This window comes from Solenopsis invicta, chromosome 14 (assembly GCF_016802725.1).
Source record: "Solenopsis invicta isolate M01_SB chromosome 14, UNIL_Sinv_3.0, whole genome shotgun sequence".
NCBI lineage: Eukaryota > Metazoa > Arthropoda > Insecta > Hymenoptera > Formicidae > Solenopsis > Solenopsis invicta.
Window position 1 is genome coordinate 18,292,603 of NC_052677.1, and position 11,641 is coordinate 18,304,243.

Genomic DNA, 11,641 nt, shown 5'->3' on the forward strand with positions numbered 1-11,641 from the left:
GATCACACCACGCCCTTCCGTCGGGGCTCGTCCGAAGGCTATTAGGCGTGTCGATTTGTATTACGACGGATTACAACGTAGATTGGACTAGTGTCTGTATTGAAACAGTCGCTCTAGATCTTCGCACGTTTATCGTTACTAATTTATTTGTGATATACTAATTTGGAGAAAAAGTTGAGATCAACACTTTTTAATTCACAATGTCGAATTATATCTAATTTTTTTTTTATCACTTCTATAGGTCGCCATTGCTCAATATGTCGTTAATTATTATTAATTTACTATTAAAAATTAATAGCACATTAAAGATACTCAATCAAATATCTTTGATATGATTATGTAAAAATAAATTGCAATAAAAAAATACACTTAGAGAATTTTCTTTTAGAATTTATCTTCAGTGATAGGTATGGGACAACATGGACTTTGAAGACTTTGGTCAAATTTTACTAAAATTTTGCTAAATTTGAGTTATTAAAAGAATAGTAAAATTCTTTAAAGTTTATGTTGTCTCACAACTACTACGATTTTGAAAACAAGTTCTAAGAGAAAATTTCCATGCATGGACTACAAAATTAAACAATTTGATCGCAGAAATGAATTAATTAGATGAGGTTGTTTCTCAGCCATATGTTTTATGTTTAAATAATAAATTTCTACGCATATGGAAGTTAAAAATAATAAAATATTATTTAATTCAATTAATTTAAATTTGATTCTATAATATTTAACAATGAATAGCTGAAGAGTATTATTTGTTGACGGTCTTAAGTAAAAATACTTGAGCTTTTTACGATTGCCGTTCTATTGATGGTCGGCTGAGACATTACGCTTCTAACCGAAGATCATGTCAAATCGCACCAAGGATCATTGTTCTTTTCCCTTTTAACCGCGATAATCGAATCTTGATTATCTCCGCCGATATCCCGTGAAACCATTATCCCTTAATTCCAGAAAGTTCATTTACGACCGATTGTGAAACGAATCTCCATCGCGCTCCGTAGATTTATGCATACTCGCGGGTTTGGCGTGTTCACAGCTGTGTGTACCGCTCCTCGCGACCACGCTCTCTGAACAGGGATTGTTCGCTTTAAGACCTTCGTGCGATTAGTCGACAAACACACACGCACACACACACACACACACACACACACACACACACACACACATACACACGGTGTTATTAAACGATACGATAGCGAGAAATTACAGTCGTTTGGCGTCGCATGCATGCATTCGACATGCGTCGAAGGAGTTGATCAGCTGAAAGGATTCGACCGTACGCGATTACGTTAAAATTACTCAATCCGATGGTAATCTGGCGAATTACACCTCGAAGTAACATTCCGCCGAAGGCGCTTGTGCTAGCATGTACGCGTGTGAGTTGGACGGTTCCAGAGTTGCCGGGGTAAGAAAGGCCGAGGCGATGCCCTGCGCTCACGCTACGGCGCACATAAATATTCCCCTTCGACGAGCCACACATCCTCGAGGCATTCGCGCGTAGCAGGGATGCATAGAAAGAAGGTGCATATATAGATGTGCCGGACACGCAGCTAGGCTGTATTATCATTTCTTATGGTTTTCGGACACGTCAGCTAGTCAAAATCGAATCAAGTTAATCCGAGTCAAGTCGAGTTGAGGCTAAGTCAAGCCAATGCAAGTCAATTCAAGAAAAAATTGATTAAATGTCTCGCCAGTTTCCTGGATGGATGTTGGATTTTTGTACAAAGGGATGCAATGTGAGGTGATGAAGAAGCGTGTTACTATCTGTATTTCGACGCGGTGAACATTTCCTTTACTCCTAGCTATCACCGAAATTTTATTTCTGAAAATTCTGAAAAAAATTCATCAGTAGTAATCGTCTAGACAACTGGCATATCTAAAAGACATCAAAAAGACATCTTAAAGAGGTCTTTTAGATATGCATATAGAAAGTCGTCTGAACAATATTCTCGAATTGATTTTCAGTATAATCTAATAATTGACACTTTATCAGATTATTGACTTTGTTAAACTATTCTTATGTCCGGGCAGCTTGTGAATTATTTAAATTCGAAAGACTATTTAAATGCTTGTAATTAGATATCTATCGGTAGTCATCGTAGCGCAAAAAGTTCTGCGCCTGCTTTCTGTGCCGAACATCTGAGTTCAAATCCTACTGATCAGAAACATGATTTCATTTAATCGCTACCTCTCAGAATACAATGGTAAACCACCGAAAGTATTTATTCAGAACTATCAGCATTACTTTTACAATTAGTCTTCCCGTATCTTTCGTGGGGGAAAGAAAATGATGGGTCATTCTAATTAAGTAATGCGGTAATCGATCGGTCGATAAATTGAAAAGGATTCAATACGATATATTATAATACGATTCTTAAATGTGTGCGGACGCGTGAATATAGATTCTCCTTTTACGAGAGAGACTGAGAAAGAAATTGATATTCAAGGCGGGTGGATGCGCTCGCATCTCCACGGAAGGCGTCTTACGCGAGTAATATACCTGTGCAGTGTTGAGTGTATATACACGCGTATACATGTTGAGAATATTCTAATTTAATATCACAAGCCCGTTCGCCTTCGAAGCTTCAAGTGCCAATCGAGATTTCCTTACGACTGGAGAACGTTTCACATTCTATTAACTTTTCGTCGATTTCCTCCCCGCGCGCGCAACTTTACCTCCCTTCCTCTCACTTTTTCTTTATTAAGGAGATTCTTCAACTTAAAAAAGTGGAGTTACGTAATATTTCATATATATTTTTTAATACAAAGTGTTGGTATTGCCATTTTTAAAATAAGTAATGAAAAAAGCAATAAAAATTATAATTATTTAAAAACATTTTTTTAACAAAATTAATAGATATTAATGAGAAAAGATGGAAAAAATTGTTTAAAATGATTTAAATGTAATAATAAGAAAATGGTTACATTTTTACTAATGTGATGCCATATTTCAAGAGAATTGTATAATTTGTGAACGTTTTATATTTTTGTACAAAAATGATGATAAAATGTTTTCTTCATTTCGAAAAATATTCTTTAAACTTCAAACTTTTTTTTCACAAATACAGTTTTTCAAATTTTTTATATTTTATTTGCGATTAATTATTATACTTAAAAACTCTCTCGTAAGAAAGGCTCAATGTTATTTCAGAAAACTGTTTAGAGAAAGCTATAGGATACAACAAAATTTAGAATTACCTTGGAAATTATTTGATCAAGCTCTTAAATTATGAAAAGATTGGAGAATCTCTGTATAACAGAGAACAAGGTGATATTCTTTTCTATTTATATTTTGTACAATATTGTAAATGGAAAACTCAATAATTACATTTATTAATGTGTTTTTCAATCAATTTTAGATTAAATTTTGAAATATTTATTACTTACGATGTTATTTATAAAAATATAACGATACTACGTAATACATCGTAGAGAAAGAGGAGTAGTAATATAATCTCCTCTACAGAATAAATTTAAAAAAGCGATGTTTTAAAAAACACAGTCTATTTATAGTTACAAAATTATATATTTATTCAAAATAAGGAGAAAATATTATAGAAATCTATGTATTTGTATGTACACAAAACCTTTCCGCATATAGATTGCAGTACTGATATATGTAAGAAACAGTTCAATATATTGAATAAGAAAAACATATGAAATGTTCTTTATTCAATATATTGAATCGTACCTTATTCCGTTTCTTGTTCCTTATTTCTTTTATTGTGTCTTTACCCTAGCTTATCGTTACAACCGTGATTTTGGACCTAATGCTGGTAATTTTTTGAAATGTTGAAAAGTGTGGAAATTAGAATCACCGACTCATTGGATGAGAGATCTATTAGGTCCATAATTTCAATTGAAAAGAAAAGATATATAAAGTTAATAGGAATACGCGGTAGTCAGCATCGCTCAGATGAAAGGATTACTCTTGTAATATAGCTCTACCTACAAGGGCTATGCCATCTTCTATAACTTGTAACAGATAAATATCGTATATTTGCATTAATATATTTTGGCATTGATATTTTGTTATCGCTGTTTTGCGATATTCATCATAGGAATTGCGTAACGAACACGATTTTGTCATTAAGCGATGCTGGGCGACGCTCAAATTCTCATTCAGCGGCATAATACCCGATAAATAATTTAATTTACACCAGCTGAATGCCCGGCAGTTTCAAAGCCGATATATTAATCGGATTAGCGAAAATTGACGAAGCAACGCGGACAGATTGATTTCTACCGGTAATTGCTTTCATATCTCCATGTAATTAATATATGTATAAGTCCGCGGCACAAGTCGATGAATAGACGCAACGAACAAATCGACAGAAATGTCTTGGACAACTTTTGACAAAAAGTATTTTTTTCAAACACAAAGCTACGTATTTTCGACAAATGATGAAAATAAGTATTGATTCTCCGTTAACATCTATTGGTATCGATCGGCTTTGTACCACAAATTTCAAAAGATTGTAGATAAATTTTGTACACAGACAGTTTACACAGAGAGAATTTTCTTTTAGAATTTACCCTCTCAAAATTATGGTAACTGTGGGACAACATAAACTTCGAAGAATTTTATTACACTTTTAGTATAATTTAACAAAATTTAATATTAATAAAATATTTAGTAAAATTTGACTAAATTTGACTACAATATAGTAAAATTATAGTAACATGATTTTGGGGATAAATTCTAAGAGAAAATTCTTTCCGTTTATTAAGGTTTTATTATTGCACGCGTCGTATGGGCTTTGTTGCGCAACAGTTTCCCCTTTTGTAGAGAGACGTATTTGCAGGTCAACCCGGATTTATAAAATAGCGTATAGGTACACACGGTTATTCTGTGCTGTTGATTTGATATTTCAGTTTAATACCTGAATGCGTCGGTTTTGCCAGAACGGTGGGGGGGAGGGGGGGGGAGGGGAATATCACAAGTGGACCGGAATATCAACAATTGTTTTCATTGGCGAATAGAAATATCTATCGTGTGCCCACACATAGCGGTATGGATTTATTCAATAGACAAGGGATATTTAATAGAACGATCAAAGCCATTCCATTGCAAAGCCCGTTTTGCTCTTTGATTGTTGCCATGAAACGTATATATCGATATAGATATACGTTATAGATACAGATTTTGCTGTGCGAAATAGAAAAATCGACCACTCGATCAGCTTTACTACCAATCAAGTTACATGTATCATTTTTTTTAAGTAATCGATTATAGATTTATCAGAATAGGGAAAACGACTTCCGAGACGACTTTTTTCTAAAATGCCTGATGGAAGACTTAAAATCACCGGGAATGATAAAGACCGTTTGATTAAAAGTCTCGATTAAAGTCCTTCTCGTATTTTTATAAATTTTAAATTTTGCAAAAAAATAAGGAATTAATTTGTATATCTTTTTATCGAAAAAATTAAGAACATCTATTGCGATAAAATTAAAATAATATTGCAACCCTCGAGTTCTTTGATCTCCTTGCGAGGCCCGGCGTAATTAGCGAATAGAGGGGGGTAGAAGAGGCAACGAATCGATATGCTTGTCGCGAGATAAGAAGAACCCTTCGAAGAGGATTCTATTGCGACGGCGGCGCACCGTGGCGGATAACGAATTCCGAAGCTCGTCACGCTTGTCACGGCGCCAGGCTACTTACTCGACTTGTATAATTATTCGATACCCGAACCGCCGCGCGCCGTTGCCGTTGCTGCCGCCGCCACCGCCGTTGTCGACGGGCGGGAACTTAACGATTCCACGAGGGACGCGCGTGTCGCAATGCCCTGGGTAAAATTTCTTGACGGTTCGAAGAGACGAGGGACGGTACTGAATATCAATGTACAAGGAGCCAGTCTCACCGGTCGCCATCCGGGAGGATCGACCAATCGATTTCCCGTGCAGGTTGTTTCGAGGACGACGTAGTAGTATCCCCCGCTAAAGTGATGGGATTCGGGGTATCCCACCCTCCGCGCGACGTTTATCCCTCTCAGGTTCTTCTCAAACGTAACACTATTACTATAGATACATTCTCGCGAAAAGTCATGTAGCGTACGGGAACAATCGATACTGAAAATTCCCCCGAGCACGAGACGCGGTTCAATTTTCGCCAAAACTGGATAAAAACTCAGCAATATTTTTAAATAATTATTTAATATCATAGTTTTCTCCACTTCTAATAAATTGTCACATTGTTTGTGACTTGTTACATACTTGGGTATTTGGGCATTAATTTATGATCTATATAAAAGAAAATCGCCAAATACTGGCTTATTCTCAAATTATTATTACACGTAAAATTAATTACCATTTATAATCGATGTTTGCGCTGCAACGCAAGTGTCCAATGCATAAAGAAGCAATAGATTAAAGTGCGTCAGCAATGCAGCTTGTATGCACAATACAATATGTACATCATCACCGAGTTTCGTAATTGTTACCACATGGGCAACATTCCACGCTTATCAGTGAACAAGAAAGACGTGTCGTCGAAACAAGAAAAGAACTCGGTGGTTAACGCACCGTTGCAAACAGAATCGTGCATCAGTTTCATGTACAACTCGCGCGAAAATATTTGTTCTACTAACAGCGCGTATCCACGTTAAAAACAGAGGCCAAACTGTGTAAACAATGGTAGTGCGGTACCAGATTGATGTTTTTTCTCTAACAAAAACGTTGAATCAGTGCGAGTAGTGATGCATTTACAGAAAAGTATGTAAAATTGCTTGCTAAGAATAATCACTCGCCATCGACACAATGCGATGCGATAAGCCACTACCAACAGATCGTGCATATTGCAATAAAAATGCGAATGGAATTACAGAATATCCATAGTTTTCGAATCAATTTTGATTTTCGGATATTCCGGCATTTAAAAATGTAACCAGGCATTTCCGGATCATTTTCAATCCGAAACGATATTCCGCGATGTATCTTTATCTTCCATTTGTTGCGAGGAAGTAATGCTTCCAATATGAAAGGATAGTGCCAATGTCTAAATGTTGAATTACCTTGATTGATCAATTAATATCACTCACAAATGGATATTTCCTGATTAGATTCGAAGAATTAATTTAACAGGTTTAATTATTAAAGCTGAGGTAATTACCTTCGAAATTGATGTACCCTGTAGAAGTAAAATAATACATTACGAGTAACATCTATGCAATTAAAATGGAATTGCTCCGAGTTATTTCTGTTTCATGGAGGAGATTGTTCCATTAAAATTGACTTTGCATTTCTCTTAAGTCATCACTGATGATTTATTCTTTCTTATTCAAGAGTTTATTTTTTCTTATCTTATTTATTTTTTCTTAACCGAGATAAATGGTAAGGAGTATAATTTCTACATTGCGAAATGTCAAGAGATGTCCGTCAGTGCAGTATGAACAAGACTTTGCCACTAGGTCATGATCACAACTTAGCAAATAATTTTTAAACTCAATACAGAAAGAGAGTGTGTCTCTGAGAATCCGGAGAAAAATTAGCTCAAATAGAGTAAATTGCAAAATTTAATTCGATAAAAGTATTTGTAACACAAGTATAAAGTTAATCAAATCAAATAATTTTGAAACAATTTTTTGTTGTCCGGATCATAAAAAATATTTTCTTATATAGTTCATTTTATTCTGTATACAGAGAAAGGTGGGGCGAGACAGGTGGCGAAGTAAGACGGGGCGGGGTATCTCCTCTATCGCGCGATTCAAATGTAGGAATCATAATCAAGCATACGCGTTAGATATGTCGTCTCAATCATTGAAAGTTACCCACATGCCAGCAAAGGTAAGTAGTAGTTACGTTATTAAGTTAGACCACAATTTATTTTTTTTTTGCGATTTTCTTTGAAATGACTTTATCTCATTTTTTTACTTGTGACATTAATATTAAATTACAGCCTACTTTTAAAGTGTATTCCATCTTGCCCACGAGAATGCCTTGTCTTACCAAGATAAGGAAAAATGTTTTTTTTTATTTTGTTTAAATAAAGTTTATAATTTTCTGAAAAAAAAATTTTGGAAACCACTCAGGTTATATTAACAAAGCATTGTGTATGGTTGGAGAATATAAAGACTCATCTTTTGGAAAAATTTTAAAATATATACGTAGGTATATTAAAATACGTGGCAAATGACAAATCGCAAGCAAATAATCAATCATATGTCACTCAGCAAATAGTCACTCATCAGAGTAAATAGACCGCTGGTGGACATTGAACGTGATTTCTCAAGAGTCGTTACTGTATGATATTTAAACATGTTATTGAAAGATACGAAGTCGAAGATACGAAATCGCTTGATAACCTAGTCTTGGACATATCTTGAAATGTATTTGTGCTATCATAAATCTCGTAAATCACACTTGCATTTACCACAGTACCTACTGCGTTATCTCGTACGCATAGGGATACAATATCATTTCTATTCCGTTGCGTTCTTGTAGCGCTCTACTTTAATGTACTGCGAGAACGCAGGATCACGCAAGGTGCTCGCTTTTATGAGAATTTTGATGTAATTTTGTCAAGATGGGTGCTGACGCCAAGCAGGGAAGATACACGACGCCGGAGGGCTCAAAGAGGTGGGAGTATCTGACTACCTTTAATTGTAAGAGCAATTTCTGTTCTAATTTTCGCGCGAAACGATCGTTACCGTGGCCAATAATTCTCTATTGTTTCTGCTGATTATTATTGCTGTCGGTGATCTCCCACTCGATTGACCGAACGTCACGATTACATGGTGCAATTATGCGAAATCGAGGTTCAATTATAAGCTTGTGCATTGGAGCGATCATAGGATGGGACTCGCCGAGCAGCGTGAAACTAATGGCGCCGGACTCGTCGATCCCGGCTACCGTCTCCAACGTTTCCACCCTCGTAGCCATGGGCGCCATCGGTCACATACTGGGACCGATAATCAACCAGCTTATAGTCGACAGAATAGGCCGAAAAAGGTCTATTCTATTTAGCGGAATAACGTCGATCATCTGTTGGGGCTTGATCACACTCGCTACGAATATCTGGGTGAGTAAAAGTATCCTCACGAAACATTAGTAGATACGTTTTTTATCTTTATAAATTTATGTTGCGTGTGAACAATCTATGCAGAGATCCATTTTATATCATAAAGAGAGAACACAATTATATTGTTTGATTCTTAAACGTAACCCTGCATTAGTGTAAATTTCTCTATGTGATTTCTCTCCATTTTTTTAAAGCTAAAAAGTCTTTTTAATAATACAAATTTGCTTTTACTACAGTTTCTCTATTTAGCCAGGTTGATGGGTGGTCTGTGCTTGGGTCAATTCATGTGCGTATTCACGATGTACATTGGAGAAATTGCATCACCAAGTACACGAGGCGCTGGAGGAACCGCAAGTACGATTATGTTTAACTTTGGCATTTTTGTAATGTTTGTCATTGGGCCGTATCTATCGATATCGGCGGCGGCGGCAATCTGGCTGGCCGTGTCTGTCGGTTTCACGATTACTTTCTGGTTTATGCCGGAATCGCCGTACTACTTGGTCATGACGAATAAAATTGACGAGGCGGAGGCGGCGTTGGAGAAGCTGCGCGGTAAGGTGGATGTCTTAGAAGAATTGCAGACGATCGTCAGGTCGATGTCCGACGAAAGGCAGCGGCGAAAGACCGGCGGCATCAGGAAGTTGATGACCACGCGTGCCAGTCTACGCGCCTTTATCATCATCAATATTATCACGATCACCCATCAAGTCGGCGGCTTCTTCCTGTTGCTCGCGTACAGCCGGATCCTCTTCAAGTCCGCTGAGCTCCAGATTATCTCCGATCACACAGCCAATATCATGCTTGGCGCGATACAGGTGGTCTCTGCGACAATTACCATCTTCCTGATCGACAAGCTGGGTCGCAAGCCACTGATACTCTTCTCCGGCTTGATTGCCGCTACGTCAAATTTCGTCATCGGCATCTTCTTTTATGCGAAGGAGTATCTAAATGCGGACGTGTCCGCGTATTCAACGGCATTGTTAATCGCGGCGATGCTGCTGGTGTTTGCTTTTAATTGTGGTTTACTTCCCATGCAGATGATCTTTATGTCTGAAATGTTTGTCACCGAGGTTAAGGCTCTCGCCACGTGTCTTCTCGCTACCGCCAGCGGCTGTTTCGCCGTGATAGCGGCGAAGGCTTACATTCTGGTGGCTGTCACGTGGAACTACGGCCACTCGGTGCCTTACCTCGCATTCTTCGCGATCGTGACGGTATGTACCATTCTGATTCTTCACCTCTCGCCTGAGACGAAAGGCAAGACCTTTGTGCAGATACAAAAGGAGTTGAACGATTGAAGCGGTGGCTAAAGGACGAAGAATCGGCGCTTCTAGTTCGACCTGGGAGAGGATCCTCTATTGGATACCGAAGGAGCATATTGCCTCTCGTAAATTGTGCGTCTTAAAGAAAGATAATTGGGTACTATAAGAGATCTCACCACAAAAATCTTTATCGGGTTCTTCGACGTTTTTAAGGAGGATCGGAAAAAAGGAAATTGAAAATCGCGAACGGAAAATTGAAGGAGATGACCTTTCAAGATACACGAGCAAATTTTTGGGCAGCCTCGTTGAAATTGCTTGCGACGTTGATGCACGTGATAAGAGTGATAGTTTATGCGGTGTCTAGAAACTCGCAGGAAGTAGACTGCGCCATATCGATTCGTCGATACCACGGCGACTGGCCGGGTCGTTTGTATCTTACTAAAGAAATAATTATTCACAGATGTACATATAACATCGGATAATAACTAAATAAAGAAATGACGGTAATCGAGATTTGCTTAACAAAAAATTACATGTGTTAAGTTTAAAATATGTTAGAAAGTATTACGTAAATATTATGTAAAAAATTAATGCAAAAGTATAATGTTTTACAATGTAAAGACAAATTGTGAAAATATATTTCTTTAGCAAAATTCATACTTATAATACGTTGACGCATGTACAATTTATTCAGTTAGTTTAGAATTTACGCGTCAAAGCTACATTTATTTTTTATGTCATTTAATTATTTTTCTATAAATCATGTGTTATTTTAATACTAAGAAATATTGAATTTAACATAATATATTTAAATAATACAATCTCATTATGTAGAATTAACAGTCGGATATGTTAAAGATTCAACACAAAAGTTTAACAAAAGTTAGATTTAACATGAACAAAATGTTTTCTACTGTAATTCACAAATATATATTTCATATCTTTAACGTCTGACGTTATAACAGAATGCTTCTTGTACGTCACATTTTAAATAAATTGTCATATAATATCACAAATTGAATTATAAAAAGAATATATGTCAACATGTCAACATGATAAACATATTAATAATTAAAAGCATAATCGTAAAACATAAAACAAAAATAGATTAGCGATAAAATTTAATATCTGTTTATTAATCTATATCACTACGTGAGAATAACAATTAAATTCTTCACGAGTCAATAAGTAAGAATGACTAATATGAACACGTAAATATATTTATCGATTCTAAGCTATCTAGTTAAAAATGTAATAAATCTGATTGCACAATTATTCTCTTTTTTGTTTATATAATTTTTCGTTATCGAATAATCTCTATCGCGTGGATAGTGTGAGTACTTTTCATAATGATCAATAA

General features: G+C 36.3%; 1 protein-coding gene across 1 annotated transcript; it reads left to right on the plus strand.

Moving 5' to 3' along the window:
- The first annotated feature begins 6,584 nt into the window (after positions 1 to 6,584).
- LOC105207763 (facilitated trehalose transporter Tret1) lies at positions 6,585 to 11,293 on the plus strand. The gene is made up of 5 exons (XM_011177403.2): positions 6,585 to 6,717; positions 7,645 to 7,788; positions 8,528 to 8,606; positions 8,760 to 9,022; positions 9,259 to 11,293. The coding sequence occupies exons 2-5, from the start codon at positions 7,747 to 7,749 to the stop codon at positions 10,315 to 10,317; spliced, it is 1,443 nt and encodes a 480-aa protein (XP_011175705.2). The 5' UTR covers positions 6,585 to 6,717; positions 7,645 to 7,746; the 3' UTR covers positions 10,318 to 11,293.
- The last annotated feature ends 348 nt before the right edge of the window (positions 11,294 to 11,641 follow it).